Source organism: Nannobrachium achirus (genome assembly GCF_963921795.1).
Source record: "Nannobrachium achirus genome assembly, chromosome: 14".
Lineage (NCBI taxonomy): Eukaryota > Metazoa > Chordata > Actinopteri > Myctophiformes > Myctophidae > Nannobrachium > Nannobrachium achirus.
In genome coordinates, this window is record NC_137821.1 from 12,680,116 (window position 1) to 12,698,603 (window position 18,488).

The 18,488-nt window shown below is 43.3% G+C and overlaps 1 protein-coding gene across 1 annotated transcript in view; it reads left to right on the top strand.

Annotated features, from left to right (window-relative positions):
* afap1 (actin filament associated protein 1) overlaps nt 1-18,488 on the top strand; it is a 139,718-nt gene that overhangs the window by 99,451 nt on the left and 21,779 nt on the right. The window contains exons 7-8 of the mRNA XM_080741843.1: nt 502-588; nt 4,861-4,942. Coding sequence (XP_080597969.1) covers nt 502-588; nt 4,861-4,942 — 169 coding nt within the window. The remainder of the gene's footprint in view (nt 1-501; nt 589-4,860; nt 4,943-18,488) is intronic.

Genomic DNA, 18,488 nt, shown 5'->3' on the forward strand with positions numbered 1-18,488 from the left:
TTCCATATAGTTTCATATCACAATCATCAGTGTATTTTGGATTCATGTCAATTGTGTTTTCAGATATTTAACCTCTTGAACCGTCAATGCTTAAACTTGACCTTTCACTCAGTACTTAGTCTGCTCTTTCTCCCCTCTACACCAAACCTCTTTGCCAAAAATAGCAGATCTACAAGCTCACAACGCCTCGCGCTGCGAGGCGTTGTGAGCTTGTAGATCTGCTATTTTTGGCTAAAGTTCTCAGAATGCTAGGGTTCAAGTGGTTAATATAAAAAGAGGAGAACAAAGTTTCTATCACACAAAGATTTGGAGGACCCCCTGTAGTAACTCTGAGGACCCCCTGTGGGTCCCAGACCCCCTGTTGAAGACCCCTGGTGTAGGGTACATTTTGAACCATGTTCCCTGCCCTTGAATGTAGTCGTCAATGGAGTTATTAGCGGTAAAAGTGTGAGTGTGCGTCTTTTCTTATAGTGTACTATGTTGTTTTGTCTCACTCTCCAGGTGATGAGAGAAGTGTGCCTCAACGGGAACACAGATTCCGATGGAACTGGCAACGGATCGCCTGTACACAAACCTGAACTGGAAAAGGTGGAGCACACACGCATGCACAGTGCACACAAACACACACTCACATGCAAACATGATACCATGGGCTGCTGTTATCCGTATCATGCAATTACAGTGTGATCCAGTGGTTCTCTGCCTGTTCCGGATCAGTGGACCACTTGGAAATCTCGAAAGCGTAGCGCAATGCGAACACAAAAGCGATGCGTTGTTGTAGATCAGCTATGTTTGGTTATTTTCTTTCTCACATGCCACTTGGCCTGGATTGAGATGCATAATATCCAATCTAATTTGCACACAAAAAAAGAAATTTGGAGAAAATATGCATAAAATAACTGAATTTGATGTTAAATTCAAGTACTAGGGCACCCCTGGGTTCTGTACTTAGTCTAGACTTCCCTTTACCTCATCACCAAATATTTTGCCAATAGCCGACTTACAGTACAACCACACAACGTGTTGCTTTGCGACTCGCTGTGGGCTTATAGATCGCGATTTATTTTTCGCTGATTCACAATCTGCACAATCTATGTAAAGCGCTTTGGATAAAAAGCACTATATCGCCGTTGTCGGGTGAAAACCTTGTATGTCCAAAACCGTTTTACATTTATCATTTTAAAAATGATTCAAACTAGCACACAACGATGTGCGAGGCGTTGTGTGCTCGTAGATCTGCTGTTTTCACTACTTTTGTGCAACGGCCTTGTATGATGAAGCAGGGCTTTATACTCTGAAAGAACGTACACATTTGAAACTCGGAGATACGAGGTTTCCTACCACGACACCGACAATATAAATGCACCATTTACCATGTGTTCCGACGACGCTAGGGTTCCTAAGGTTAAAAGACGCCGCCAGAATATCGTTTGGAAATGCTGTTTATCATTTTGCAGAGGAGTGATTATGTGTACGTTTTACGGTTGCGCTGCAAATAATGAAGTAATAATCGACTTTAAGTGATCAGCACATTTCTGAGAAGGGAGTCATGTGAGACCTATTAATACATTCATTAAAAAGTTTCATTTTTATTGATATCAGGCCTGAGAATACAGTTTTAGCCAAGCCCTGCGAAGCAGTCACGCACGCACGCACACACACACACACACACACACACACACACACACACACACACACACAAAAATGTAACTAAGAACTATGTCCAATTTTCAGTACTTTTACTTCTACTCCACTACATCTCAAATATTGTACTTTTACTTGACTGCCTTCATTTGAAAACTTAAGTTACTAGTTACTTTTTGTAGATTTTGATTATTATTCCAAAACATAGCCTACATTAACCACTTCAGTCCTACAATATTTTGTCCATTTGAAAATAGACGATCTACAAGCCCACAATGTGTGGTTATCGGATATTTTCAAAAAGATGTTCATTTTGAACTTGTGAAACTGGGTATTCCGCACAATGAGGCCTTTTCCACCAAAAGATCCTTGGTTCAAGAACCGGTGCCTCTCAACTTTCTTGCGAACCGGCTTGCGTTTCCACCAGATTGAACCAGGTTGAAGCAGAGGAACCAAGGATTTTGTGGTTCCCGTTCCGAACCAACTTTTACGGTTCGGAACCAACTCCGGTTCTCAGTCGGTTCTCGGTGGAAAAGCTCACCTCTGGTTCATCCCATAGGCAGAAGAAAGAACCAGAACCTGTACCATTGGGTACTTTTACTTTTGGCGCTTTAAGTACATTTTGATACTGTTACTTTTGTACTTTTACTCAAGTACATTTTGAATTCCGGATTTTTACTTGTAAGGGTGCCCTCACACCAAAATACCTAGAGTGGAATCCGCCAATGCATTTCAATGAGAATGCAGCGTTTTTTGTAGAAATCCTCTACTGGCAAAAAACGCTCCATTCTCATTGAAATGCATTGGCGGATTCCACTCTTGGTATTTTGGTGTGTGGACACCCTAACAGAGTATTTCTACAGCACATTGCAGTATTGATACTTTTACTTAAGTAAAAAAAAAAATGTGTTACTTTTTCCACCACTGCGCACACACACACACACACACACACACACACACACACACACACGCCTCTGTATCCCTCAGGGGGCCTGCCTGCCTGCCTGCCTTGCGTCTCCCAACTCTAATAGAACACAGACAGCGCGCGGCAGTAAAGAAAGAAAAAAAAAGCTGTAATTGTTGTGCCAAATAACACTTCATTACATGTGGCACTGGAGTTAACCCATTTAGGCCTAGAATTATTGAATGCTTTAGCTATTGAAAAATTGCAGATATACAAGCTCACAGCGCGGCACCGAGTGCCGCGCTGCGAGCTTGTAGATCTGCTATTTTTTGAAAAAGTCGTGAAAATGTGTGCAAATCTTTGAATATATGTATTTTCGACGTTTGTAACTCAAATTTTGCTTCTGGGTGGTCCCTGGAACTAAATATTTTGAGATGGGGGTCCGTGGACAAATAAATATCATTTTGGGGGTCCTTCACATGAAAAGGTTTGAGAACCACTGACACAGTAGTCTCTCCAGAACAGACTAACTGAGCTCCAGTTAAGTGAAAAGGACCTTTTCTTTGACGATGGCTATAGCCAGATTGCTGACACAGAAACATAGGTTTTTTTTAAAAAACCTTAGAAGGATTCAAAAGACACTTATAGAATCGGATAAAAATTCTAATTTTCACGTTTTTAAAAAAAAATAGCAGATCTACAAGCTCGCAGCGCGGCACTCGGTGCCGCGCTGTGAGCTTGTATATCTGCTGTTTTTCAATAGTTAAAGCATAAAATAATGACACACAATGTTGTGTACCCCATTCTGAATGGGTTAAAGCTATAGGGAGGCGAGGGAAAAAACACTCCCTTATTGGTTTTCATTTGGAAAAGCAGGTAAAACGCTGCTAATACTGGAGCCCTACTGTAGTTCGGCACGTGTGTGTGTTGAGTGCGCGTGTGTGAGCACGCGTGCACGCGTGTTTAGTGGTGGAAAACCAGCCAGATCAAGAGGCTATTTAACGACAAACCGCTCCCAACTTGGCACGGTACACGCAACCTAATTATCTGACCGTAAAAGTATTGATTTATATGTCGTCGTGGGACTGCATCCCATGCCGAAAATAGCCAATCTGCCAGCTGACAGCATGTCGCATCGTGAGAAGTGCCTTTATAAGCGGGTCCGTTGGGATGCACGTTATAGACATGTTTGTCCGATACCCGATTACCGATTCACTGTGTGTTTGCTAACGATATTTTTCATGACGTGACTCGCTCATCCCCCGGTTCCACGGAAGTAATTCTCTATGGAGAATAACATTGAGTCACCTTAAATCGTCTCATAGAAGCATTGCAGTCCAAAAATAAACAAACAGTCTTTGCGATATTGCCGGCGAGGTGGCTCTGTGTGGTTTATGATAGTCAGTCACTCATATTTGATAAAGCCTGTTTCTAGCGAAAATGTAGCTAATTTGGCGACAGTAACATTAGCGTTTTCTCACCATCAGTTGATTCTTCATATCCATATGAGTCAAACCGCTGAGATAATTTGTTTATAATTGGAACACAGTTCTTACATGACGCGATATGAAAAAGGTCTATGGAAATTCAGAATGGGGGAAGAAAACCGCGAACCAGGTTGGATGTGTAAATTATGTTACACTTCACTACTCTATAGCCACTAGTCCATCTGGTCATTGTCTTTCTGCATGCAGTTTCCTACCTGCGAAGCCAGGGGCAGCAATTGCTCAAGCACAATCTATTTAGTTGCACATAAAATGCTGCGTATCACTCATCTATTGGAGTCATATATGATTTTTTTTTTTTCACATTTGGACACTTGCAACCCTTTGGACTACAAACGTCCACTGAGGCCGTTGTCCGGGCTGAAAACGTCAAAGCGCACACGTTGTAAACAATTCAAAACATATTGTCGTTGTCGGGTGGAAACCTTGTACGTCCCAAACCGTTTGCTTTGTATTTATCATTTTTAAAAATGATTTAAACTAGTGAAAACAGCCGATCTACAAGCACACAACGCCTCGCACAGCGAGGCGTTGTGTGCTTGTAGATCAGCTGTTTTCACTACTTTTGTGCGACAGCCTTGTATGATGAAGCAGTGCTTTACTATGTGGGAATAAAAAAAATACAAATTTGAAACTTGGAGATACGAGGTTTCTGCCTGACAGTGACGATATACAGCACTGAAAAACTAAAAAAAACTAAAACTCATCTCGCTGGACATGGCCGCTAAAAGCACTTGGTACTGTTTGGTTGGGGTGTTAACGTACTCTCTCTCTCTCTCTCTCTCTCTCTCTCTCTCTCTTTCTCAGAAGGTGTCGTGCGAGAGGCCGAGTTCGGACGGAGAGGTGCCCCACGAGAACGGACACACACACGTCGACTGCAAGGACCAAGGTGAGGAGCCGTGTCCCCCCCCGTTGAGTGTGTGTGTGTGTGTGTGTGTGTGTGTGTGTGTGTGTGTGTGTGTGTGTGTGTGTGTGTGTGTGTGTGTGTGTGTGTGTGTGTGTGTGTGTGTGTGTGTGAGATCTTGAGTGTACATTCCTGAGTGTTAGTTAAACCTTCAAACCACAGCTTCCTGGAGCTGAGCGCCACCAACCATACATTCAATGTTACGTAACCAGTTAAGCCGTGTTATACCATTCTCCGCTGTGAGGCAAAGAGCGAGAAAAGCTTCACGAAGGATTGCGAGGGTTCTCGAATGCGAACGGGAGATGTTCGGCGTGCAGTGCCGTGCACTGATGTCAGACACAAAAGAAACTGAGTCAAATTAATATATTATTATGGAGATATTCAACATGCACCGACATTGATTTGGTCCTTTAACACTGATATAACAACATGTTTCAGAAAACTGTTAGGCTTTAGAAGACATTTGTAGAATTGGCCCCCCATTAACCCATTTAGGCCTTGAATTATTTAATGCTTTAAAGGAGTAGTTCACCCCCAAAATGACTTTTTTTCTATTGATTACTCAGGCCATGGAGAGTAGAGTTCAATAATATTTTTTGGTTTTTGTCACATTCCTAAGACAAAATTTTGATTTGAGTAAATTTACCCCCATTGATTCCGGATGGTGACCCGTTTCGAAACGGGTCACCATCCGGAATCAATGGGGGTAAATTTATTGTTATCACATTTTAGTCTTAGGAATGTGACAAAAACCAAAAAATATTATTGAACTCTACTCTCCATGGCCTGAGTAATCAATAGAAAAAAAGTAATTTTGGGGGTGAACTACTCCTTTAACTATTGAAAAATAGCAGATATATAAGCTTGCAGCGCGGCACCGCAAGCTTGTAGATCTGCGAACATTTGTAACTCAAATATTTGATTCTGGGGGTCCCTGGAACAACATATTTTGAGATGGGGGTTCATGGCCAAATAGATGTCATTTTGGGGGTTCTTGACATGAAAAAGTTTGAGAACCACTGAAGAAGAAGGATTTAGATGACACTTATAAAATCGGGTCAAAAATATTCAAAGACTTGCACAAATGTTCACGGTTTTTCAAAAATGGCAGATCTACAAGTGCTGTGAGCTTGTATATCTGCATTTTTTTAATAGTTAAAGCTTACAATAATGGTTTAAGTGGTTCAAATCTTAAGTGAAATGGGTTAATGGATTATGGTCTGAAAAAGCCTCTGAGAACAGAAAACAGGCAAGACCAGGCAAAGTGACGCTGAGGTAATAACCGGGCAGTGACGTGCCCAAAGCTGTCAGCAGGATGTATGTACGTTGGGCTGCCGAGACTGGGGAGGACACGCAAGTGGCATGCTGCTAATCTGTCTGCCGAGACACCTCTAGTATTTAAAACATTTGCCCCAAAAATAGAGATGCCAAGTTTAAAGGAGTCCCCAAAAAATACTTGTTTTCTAGACCAAGGGTCTTCAACAGGGGGCCCGGGACCCCTAGGGGGTCTTCAGAGTCACTGCAGGGGGTCCTCCAAATCATTTCTCCCTTTTTATATTAACCACTTTCCCAAAAATAGCAGATCTACAAGCTCACAACGCCTCGCGCTGTGTATTTTTGGCAACGAGTTTTGGTGTTAAGGGGAAAAAGAGCAGACAAAGTACAGAGTAAAAGGTTCAAGTGGTTAAATATCTGAAAACAAAAAATGTACATGAATCCAGAATATACTGATGATTGTGCTGTCAAACAATGAAACTAGGGTTAATCTATGAGAAGGTTGTGGTGGTCCCTGCCTCATCTCTCTCTCTCAACTAAGGGGTCCTTAGCCTGAAAACGTTGAAGACTCCTGTTCTAGACTCTTTGAGTCTCCTACCAGACTTTAACCCTTTGAGTCTCCTGAGTCTCCTATACTTACTGATGACCGATTGTCATCAAACGATTGGCTTATTAGGAATGACACAAAAAATAAAATCTCATGGGGTGTGTAATTGATGGAAAATAAGTAATGTATTGGGTGAACTACTCCTTTAATGTGGTAGAAAAAGTGGACAGAGACGCCCCCGCACAACAGAACAACACTTTTGATTCTGGTGGGAAAAATAATATTATTAACTTCCAATAGGCTTTAAACTTGATTAATGGTGAGCCTTTGAACAAAAGAAGTAATTAGCCATCAGAGAGAGAGTGTTAAAACGGGATCTATTGTGATTTAATCTGGGAAACAGGACAAAGCATTGCACTAAACGTCCTTTAAGCCATTTAGGCCTAGAATTATTGAATGCTTTAACTATTGAAAAATAGCAGATATACAACCGAGTGCCGCGCTGCAAGCTTGTAGATCTGCTATTTTTTTTTTTATCGTGATTTGTTTTCGCAAGTCTTTGAATATATCTATTTATTTATTTTGCTTCTGGGGGGGTCCCTGGAACAACATATTTTGAGATGGGGGTCCGCGGCCAAATACCTGTAATTTTTGGGGGTCCTTGACATGAAAAAGTTTGAGAACAGCTGATTTAGAGAAAGGATTTAGAAGTCGCGGGTCAAAGATCGTGTCAAAGATATTCAAAGACTTGCACACATTTTCACGATTTTTCAAAAATAGCAGCTCTACAAGCTCGCAGCGCGGCACTGTGAGCTTGTATATCTGCTATTTTTCAGTAGTTAAAGCATAAAATAATGGTTAAAGTGGTTAAAATCTAACACGACTCGGGCACATTCCAGATCTTTGAGGTTTAAGTCTGGCTGTAAATCCCAATACATGAAGTCTTGCTTTGAGCCCTCAGATCCCCTGATGAGGACAAAGCTGGGGGTCCCCATCCCCAGAGGACCGTGACAGGGACCCCCCGACAGCACTAATAACAATCACACAAGCGTGGATTTATTATTAAATTAAGGGATTTGTTCAGTGTTTTATTTGCTAATGGAGGAGAGCTATTCCCCCATTTTGCCTGCTGTACTGTTGGTGCCAAAACCCACAGATCGAAAAGCTGAGATTGTTTATAGAGACCCAGTTTAGAATCCCAGCTGTCGGGAGAGGACACAAAACCTAAGGATTGCAGCCTTTTTACCCATCCAATCTGTCATCTTAGATTTTAGCTATATATCCCTGCAAGACCCGAATACATTTCTACTGTCCTAATCACAGGAAAATGTAATGTAAAAAAAAAATTATAATGTTTTTGTAAGATTTTATAGCCATAAATCATAAATCATGCTCTAATTTGCATTTTGGGGATATTTTTCACAATAATAACACATGTACATGTTCTAGACATTCTAATGATCACGAAAAAAAATATGACAGGCATTTTACTCATGTTTTTTGTGAGGAATAGCTTCAGTTAAAAAGTGAGATGTTGTTCGTCCAGACGCTGGAATTTCAACTTCTCTGGGAGGTGTGAATGTCAGCCTCTGTGGGGGGTATGTATATGCAAATATGTGGCCAATGGCATTGTAATACTAAACAATAGGATTTTAATGGTGATGTTAATGTGAAAAAAGAACAGGAAAACGAATTATACATTTAAAATTAAAAAAATGTTGCCAAAAAGCAACACTGGGCCTTGCAGGGATATATATCGTCGTTGTCAGGTGGAAACCTGTCCGCACCGCGAGGCGTTGTGTGCTTGTAGATCGGCTGTTTTCACTACTTTTGTGCGACGGCCTTGTATGATGAAGCAGGGCTTTACTTGCGGAAAAAAACGTAAACATTTGAAACTTGGGGATACGAGGTTTCTGCCCGACATTGATAATATACGTACTGTAGCAACATAAGGTTTTCAGAAAACCTAGGATTCAGAACAGTGGTTCTCAAAAATGGCAAGTGTACAAGCTCACACCATGGGATGTGCGTGCACGTCGTGCGTACTTGCAAACATTAACTCTAGCTTCCCAATTCTGTACACATCATAGTAAGCGAACATGAGGCGAAACTAGGCAAGCGTACCGCAAAAAGTAGCAGATCTGCAAGTTCCCAACACGTTGCAATGCAAGGCATTGTGAGCTAGTAGATCTGCTATTTTCGGTGAAAAGATTTTACGTAGAGGGATGGGAACGAATACCTCGATATCAATATTACTCACGATATTAGTAAAAACTATTGCATTATATAGTTTTTATTGTTTTTTCTACTTTAGGTCCACTGCCTTCCTAACCCAGATAATGAATAGCATATCCATGCATGCACACTGCACAGTACACATAGAAGGGTTAGGTAGGTTTTATTGAAATAACCACACCTGGTTACAAATGGACTGCTTTTGTGCATGTGATACGAGCATGTATAGAGTGTCTGTTAATCAATTTGACACATACACCAATACCCCATTTCAAGCCGTCTTCGTCGATATGTATACCTTGCATGTTGATACCTCAATATCGATACATTTTCAGCCTTAGCGACCATACTTTCATCATTCATAGAAGAAGATCGACCCGACCTAATTTTCTTTTTCCTTCTGACCTCTTTATCTGTATAATAAACATATTAAAATACATACTTTGGTGCAAGAAAATGTCATTGCGGGGGAAAAGTGTGGGGAAAACTCTCATTTACGATTTGGATTTTTTTGCTTAGCTTTTTTCATCCGGTGTTATGACTGACATAAATCTCCCACGGGAGGCTTGTAAAACGTCAAGCGGCAGGGCTTTTCGCACAGTCGGCACAATAACTTGCGATTGTGTAACAATAATCTACTGTATTATGACACTGTGGTGAATGCAGTAATACGCGCTCGCGCAGGCAGCCAAAGCGGCATCGCTGCCAGATAAAGGGAATCATCTCAAAATAAGTGCATTTTTCACGTCTTACAGCACGTTTGCCCAATATGAATCCTTTACCCAAATCGTATTTCATTTTCACGAGCTGTCTCGTGCGGTAGTTCCGTGGCTGATGACCAAAGAGAGAGATCACCAGTTGAGGAAAGCTGGTGGTGCTCTATCGCGGTGGTTCTCAACCTGTGGGTTGGGACCCCCAGAGGGGTCCCCAGATGATTAACTTAATGTGCAACATTGTTTTCTCACTCAACAGTAAACAGACCAACAACATCTAAGTGTATAGACTATAGAGGGTATCTGCACATATCTAGAGTGACAATTTAAGTACTTTTTAATACCTCTAAAATTACGAATTAAACATTGGCCAAATTGTCAAATATTAGAGGCAAAAATATTGAAAATAGACAATCTACATCCTCACAACGCCTCGTGTTGCGAGTCCTTGTGAGCATGTACATCTGCTATTTTCACAATAGAACCATGTTATGCAAAATGTAATGCCTCGACTCTTAGTGGTCGTCAGGGTGGTGGGGTCCCCAGTTCAAATATGATTATTTGGGGGTTGCGTCCTGAAAAGGTTGAGAACCACTGCTCTATCGGTCTGAAATGGTAATGGTAAATGGTGTATTTATATAGTGCCATCCAATAGATTTTACAATTCGTGTTAACTCACCCAGTCACACACCGATGGGCGGAGGAAACTATGCAAGCTCAGTTGAGGGGTTCAGTGTCTTGCTCAAGGACACTTCGCTGGGGATTGAACTGCGGGAACCACCCGTTTCTCAAGCAGCTGGTTCTACTTTGATCTATTCTTGATGAATTGAACCCATAGGACCACAATGGAAACCAGCCCTCAGGTCTTTATGCATTTTAGCGCATTATTGTGTATATAGCTGCAAACTGTTGATAAAGTACTAAAACAATCAATCAACCGCGGCCAAATGCACATCATTTTGGTGGGTGTCCTTGACACTAAAATCTTTTTAGAACCACTGATCTAGAAAGCATTTGTAGAATCGGACGCAGTTCTTAATGGGTCTAAAAAAAAAGTCTTCCTCGGAAATGTTCAATTTGTTTTAAAGCGACGTCATATTGCTTTCCACCTCCTCCAACCAAGCTAGGGTCTCTCTCTCTCATTCTCTCTCTCACTCTCTCTCTCTCTCTCTCTCTCTCTCTCTCTCTCTCTCTCTCTCTCCTCTCTCTCTCTCTCTCTCTCTCACCGTCTGATACCGGCAGGGCGAACGAACGCCTCCGATTTCTAAGAGGAAGGACTTAAAAAATAAATAAAAAAAAAAGCCTAATCAGCCACATTCCTTCCATGGTTGGTAAGGCCTAGCGACTCTCGATTCCGTGGAATCAAATTAACCTGATCGCAGGATTTTTTGCTCTTTGGGAGAAAGAAACCCCCCCCCCAAAAAAAATAATAATAATACCCGCTTTTAAAACACTGAAGCGCTTTCACATCTGTGTGTCTGGTTTCCACCTTGTGTGCACACACGTGTGTGTGTGTGCAGGGGCGTCACACCAAATTCTGGGCCCTGGGTACAAGGATTCACTGCGGGCCCCCCATGAATGTTAACTATTGAAAAATAGCAGATATACAAGCTCACAGCGCGGCACCGAGTGCCGCGCTGTGAGCTTGTAGATCTGCTATTTTTGAAAAATTGTGAAAATGTGTGCAAGAAACCCATGTTTCCATGTCTGTGATGCTCAAACCTTTTCAAGTGAAGGACCCACAAAATGATATGAATTTGGCCACGGACCCCCATCTCAAAATATTTAGTTTTTGTAACTCAAAAAGCAAAATTTGAGTTACAAACGTTCGCTTAAAAAATACATATTCAAAGATTTGCACACATTTTCACGACTTTTCAAAAATAGCAGATCTACAATAGCAGATCTACAAGCTCACAGCGCGGCACTCGGTGCCGCGCTGTGAGCTTGTATATCTGCTATTTTTCAATAGCTAAAGTTACTAGGGCCCCTCCACCTTGGGCCCTAGTAACTCAGTCCCACTTTCCTACCCCTTGTGACGCCCCTGTGTGTGTGTGTGTGTCGTGAGGGAAACTGTATAGCAGGAATTGAGTGCAGATGGCTCCACGTTGAATTAGGGCTCGTCGCTGCTACGGATGGGATGATATGAAAATGTCATACCACGATTTTTGTTACAAAAGAAATCGCGATTTGCGATATTTAAGCAATATTACACGAGAGGGTGTGCATTGTCACGGTTATTTGGCCCGACAGTCTTGCTGCAGGAACGAGCCACAGGCGAGTTCCGTAGGCAGGACTGAAGGGACAAATAAACGTGATAATGCAGACCCTCGGAGTGTAATATTGCGATTATACAACTGTTTCCCTTAAAAAAAAACCACGTCAACTTCATTTCATTGTAATTAAGATATACGATAGGAATTTGTCATTTTTTAGTGCCTCATTTAGCTACTATGTCCCTGAACTTCACATGAAAACTGCTAGCCTAGCTGCCTAGCATAGTGTGTGGAGAGAGGGGCGCTTGGTCTCTTTCGTGACAAACGCAGCTGATTTCTTTATTTGATGAGACCGTGCAGTAGTGCTCATTACCTGCACGGTTGGAGAGCCTGTTTTCCATTGAGAGCACGACTACCTGTTGTATAATACCGCCATAATCCAAATCCATTATCCTGGAGCGGAACATTTGCCAAAAAATAGCTGAAGCCGCGGCTTGTAGATCGGCTATTTTTTCTCTTTCTTTCTCCCTCAAGACATTTGATAGAGTGAAAAAAAGACAAGTAAGTACCTTTACCAATTACAGAGGGTTTAAATGGTACCGGATATGCAGCTCGGCAAATAAAAGGTGAATTGATCCCAGTGCATGACGGAGGACGATATCATGATAAATTAAATCTCCACGATACGAGTGTTTTTTTATCACGATAAACGATAATATCGCTTATCGTCCCATCCCTTGTCGCTGCACGGGTTGTCATGTCATGCCATGTGTGTGTGTGTGTGTGTGTGTGTGTGTGTGTGTGTGTGTGTGTGTGTGTGTGTGTGTGTGTGTGTGTGTGTGTGTGTGTGTGTGTGTGTGTGTGTGTGTGTGTGTGTGTGTGTGTGTGTGTGTGTGTGCAGGCATACTGTCTGACACAGATACTGAGGTGTGTGTGTGTGTGTGTGTGTGTGTGTGTGTGTGTGTGTGTGTGTGTGTGTGTGTGTGTGTGTGTGTGTGTGTGTGTGTGTGTGTGTGTGTGTGTGTGTGTGTGTGTGTGTGTGTGTGTGTGTGTGTGTGTGCGCGCGCATGTGTGTGTGTGCAGGATCATTCCAGACACTTGAGTTTTAGCTGTCTTGGTCTAATGACATCAGTGAAGGAGAATGTTTTTTTTTCACCCCTGCTTTCGAAACCCTCTCCTCTCCTCTCCTCTCCTCTCCTGTGTCCCTGTACATTTTCATTATGAAAAGTACAGAGTGTCTCCTCTCCCAGTGTTAGTTGGGTGATACTGTATATACTATAGGCCTATATGTGTGTCCCACACACATTTGTGTAGGCGTGCTCGGGGGCATAGCGTTTGTATGTTTTCATAATTCATTCAGAAGACGAAAGACGCTGTGTTTGCGTGTGTGTTTGTGCTGTGTACACAGTGCGACACCCACGCATGCACGCACGCACAGACATATAATTTGTAGTTCTTGTCCACAGGCTGAATTTGGCATTCTTCATTGTCCAAAGCCCCCGACCCCGACTTCCTTCTCGCTTTCTTTATCGTGTGCTTAGTTTTTGGTCATTAAGGTCCACAGAATGAGAGGCCTGCTCTGCTGGAAACATCGCAAAATGAAGTTATGGCCATTTGTATATTCACTGTCCCATTGACTCCACTACACAGGAAAAGAAAAATAGAAAAATAAAAATAAATCTGCTTTAAGTAGCATGTGAGGGGTCAAACTAGGGGTTCTTCATGATTCTGAATCTATTGCAAGCATTTGTTTTGCATGGAAAACATTCCTTGGGCTAAATTTCGGCCCCACAAAACTGTGAAAAGTGATGAGTAAAAAAAAAAAAAGTGAAACAAAGTGATGACTCACCACTTTTCACAGCAGAGCAGGCCTCTCATTCTGTGGACCTTAATGACCAAACTAATAGATGAAACAGAAATAAAAAGTACGGCATGACATCACAGGTTCAACCCTATTCCTTGAGCTTTTGGGCTTGTGGGTCCCTGACTATCTTTTTCACACACACACACACACACACACACACACACACACACACACACACACACACACACACACACACACACACACACACACACACACACACACACACACACACACACACACACACACACACACACACTACAGACCACACTGTCTAAACAAAATCCAGAGTCAAGCTATTTTCCTCAGGCAGTGCAGACAGACAGCGAGACTGTTGGACGTGAGCAAGAGACAGACTCCTAGAACAGTGTTTCTCAACCTTTTTTCTGCATGGGCACACTTTTCATGTCCCAAGAATCCATGGGCACACCAACATAATACGGGGTTGTAAATATCGCCACTGTCGGGTAGAAACCATGTATCTCCAAGTTTCAAATTTGTACGTTTCTTCGCAAAGTAAAGCCCTGCTTCATCATACAAGGCTGTCGCACAACAGTAGCGAAAACAGACGATCTACACGCACACAACGCCTCGCACCGCGAGGCGTTGTGTGCTTGTAGATCGGCTGTTTTAAATCATTTTTAAAATGATAAATACAATACTGTCTTTCAAACAGTTTCAAGGGGCACATGCACTTGACCCTTCTCAGGGGCACACCAAAGGTCCCCAGGCACAGTGGTTGAGAAACACTGTGACTGTTGTTACAGCACACGGCAGGTCAGCCGGTGCACGCCGTGACGCACGACGCGCAACGCGTCTTCCCTCGATCCGAAAGTAGGGCAGCTCTCTTTGTTACCGGAGGGGTTGTGGTGGGGGGACTGATTCAGCCACAGAGAGCTTTGTGAAGCCACAAGGGAGCCGCTCAAAATGACTCTGAACCCATGTGTGTTTACAGAGGACTCATGAGGGGCAGGCACGTGCACATATAGACATCAAAGGGGGCTTGAGCCCCTGCCCTTTTAGCCATCTGTAAAAAAGTGCCCTTTCCGGATCATAAATGCAGTTTTTACTATGGCGAAAGAAATGCAAATGCCCTCTGTAACGTTGGCCCGAGCGGCCCAGGCTCCAAGAACAGTCAGGAATGTCTTTCAGGGTTTTTATTTCACCAAACTCACTGTGCAGGTAGGTATACAGGGATTCGAGGTAGCCGAGACAACACTGGTCAAAATAACAAAATAGCAATGAAGAACATATAAATGACTACTTGGGCGAACACTGTTAACAACAAACCCAACTGGGCAAAGAGTTCTCTTTCGGAAACACCTGAATCACACCAGGTCCGATAACTCTCCCTCAGGGATGTTCTCAGTGCATTTGCCCCCATCACACTAACTGATCTGTTCCTGCAGCCTCCATTAAATAGGAGCAGACTGCACCACAAGGACACAGCCCCCAATTAGTAATAATACTTCCAATACTTCCATATATCCACTTCCAACATAACCCACAGCTAGTAAGTGTAACCTAAGCATACTATATGATGCGTTACCTTAAACTTGGGTACACTTCAAATGAATAACATTCTAAATAAACACATTGCTCTGAAACCTCAGAAAACCCCCTCTCCTCCACAGCACTTGGCACCTTCCCATTAATCAAGGAAGTGCCCCCAGCTGTGCAGGAGAGACACAGGATCAGTGACCACACCCATTAATACCCCAATCCCAATGATTCAATGAACAGGCCCACATAGTAAAATACATTGGAGTTAAGGTGTGTACATTGTCCTCAGTGTGTATACTATACTGTATAGGGCACGGGCTGCCCCGTGACATTTCCCCCCCCTTCTGATGACGCCCCCTGTGGCGTCCTTGACCGGAAGTCTGTGGTCCAAACCTCTGACTCCTTGTGTGCAGAGACATATTTGTCCACCAGCTCTGCCGCTTTTTCCGCTGTCTCAGGGACACGTTCTTTAACCCAGACCCTCACTTCTGGGTAGAGGACCCTAAGATACTGCTCCAGGACCATCTTCTCCATGATGTCATCTTTGGTGGTTGAAGAGAAGTCCACCCACTTGCAGAAGAGGTCCTTGAGGCGGATACACAGCTCACGAGGTGACTCTCCGGGTAGCACATCAAGGTTGCGGAAGCGTTGATGGTACGACTCGCTGCTCACCTCATACTTCTTCAACACCGCTGCTTTCAGCCTGTCATAGTCTTGAGTGTGGGCTGGGTCCATAGCTACGAAAGCACTTCTTGCCTTGCCCGTCAGCACAGGAACTAGCCGGACGGCCCACTGCTGACGTGGCCACTTGTACACAGCTGCCAGTTTCTCAAAAGTTGTGAGGAAATGTTCGATGTCGTCGGAGTCCTCCAACCTCATCAGCTCCGGCTCCCCCAATGGCACCAGTGCTGATGCCGGTCCAGCTGGCCCTGGTGGCGCCCTTGGCCGCACCCTGGCTGCCTCCATGTCCAACTGGAGCTGGGTTATTTGATGGTTCATGACGTCGAGCCTCTGCTCCTTTCGTTGTCGCTCCTTCTCCTGCTTCCTCTCATTCTCTATTTGAGACTGCATGTACGTCTCAAACATTTTGGCCAAGTTGGCGAATGTTGCCTCCTGCGAAGAGGTGGTGCTCACCATGGTGTGGACTGGTTCCTCCACATCACCCCCTGTAGCATCGCCTTCCTCCTCTGAGAGTGCTGCTTGCTGCTGTTGGTTTCTTAAATGCGGTTTTGAAGGCATCCTGACTGTCTTTTGCTTTCTTCTGACACCACATGTAACGTTGGCCCGAGCGGCCCAGGCTCCAAGAACAGTCAGGAATGTCTTTCAGGGTTTTTATTTCACCAAACTCACTGTGCAGGTAGGTATACAGGGATTCGAGGTAGCCGAGACAACACTGGTCAAAATAACAAAATAGCAATGAAGAACATATAAATGACTACTTGGGCGAACACTGTTAACAACAAACCCAACTGGGCAAAGAGTTCTCTTTCGGAAACACCTGAATCACACCAGGTCCGATAACTCTCCCTCAGGGATGTTCTCAGTGCATTTGCCCCCATCACACTAACTGATCTGTTCCTGCAGCCTCCATTAAATAGGAGCAGACTGCACCACAAGGACACAGCCCCCAATTAGTAATAATACTTCCAATACTTCCATATATCCACTTCCAACATAACCCACAGCTAGTAAGTGTAACCTAAGCATACTATATGATGCGTTACCTTAAACTTGGGTACACTTCAAATGAATAACATTCTAAATAAACACATTGCTCTGAAACCTCAGAAAACCCCCTCTCCTCCACAGCACTTGGCACCTTCCCATTAATCAAGGAAGTGCCCCCAGCTGTGCAGGAGAGACACAGGATCAGTGACCACACCCATTAATACCCCAATCCCAATGATTCAATGAACAGGCCCACATAGTAAAATACATTGGAGTTAAGGTGTGTACATTGTCCTCAGTGTGTATACTATACTGTATAGGGCACGGGCTGCCCCGTGACACCCTCTTTTTCATGCCATACCTGACTGAAGGCAGCATTCAAGAGAATTGCCTCGTTCAAACTCTCCTGAACTTGAATGCAGCATCTTATGTTGAAATAATTGCCCTTTAGTAGTGCAATGCAAGATAGAGGGCGCCAGATCCCTTTGAGTCACACCCTACCACTACTTCCTGTTCATCCACAGAGCATTAATTCTAGTCATTTTCTCCATTAGATTTCTTTTCACTTTTTTCAACTTTTATTACTTGGGATGGTAAAAAGATGCGGCAGACAAATAAAATGTATTTTGACAAGTAATAAAAGTTGAAAAAGTGAAAAGAAAGAACTTTAATCTAACGGAGAAAACAACTAGAATCAATGCTCTGTGGATGAACAGGAAGTAGTGGTAGGGTGTGACTCAAAGGACTCTGGTGCCCTCTATCTTGCATTGCACTACTTTGTGCAAAAGGAGAATCGGCTTGATTATGCTTAGTTTAGTGTGGCATCAAGCACCAAAAATAGTCGACCTCCAAGCTCACAACGCGTCGCAGCAGCTTGGAGGTCGGCTATTTTCGATATTTCCACCAAAATGCCCTTTTTGAAATGTTATCCCCTGCCTCTCTAACATTCTCTGCACGTCCCTGATGAGGGGGATTCCTTCTGTTCCCCTGTTGTTGTTGTTAGTGGTGGTGGTGTTGTTGTTAGTGGTGGCGGTGGGTTTTTTGGTCTTGTTCTTTCTCTCTGTCCTCTTCTCTTCCGTTCTCTTATTATTATGTCCTCCTCTCCACTCAGTGGCTCCAAAGGGGGGCAGCCAATCTAGAACAGGTTTGGTCTGGATCTCTGCATGGCTGCATGTGTTTATCTGTCACCCACAAAAGTAGCTCAATCGCAAATGATCGCACAGCTCCCAACTACAGCAGTCACAGTCCCCGCATAGGTAGACCAATCGCATCAAAACGTACATCTCCAGCAACGTTGCTGCTACGCCAATAGGCCCTTCCTCTTATGTTTGGTCCCTGACTGACCAACCAGCAGGCTCTTTCTGCCTCGTTCTGCCCTGGTTCCACCTTTTATGGTTGTTTATGTTGAATTTGCTAAAACATAATTTTTGGAGAAAAGAATTCATGATATGCCGAGTCACTATACTGCACCTGAGATGTTCCTTTTTACTGACACCAAGTTTAAAATAAGAAT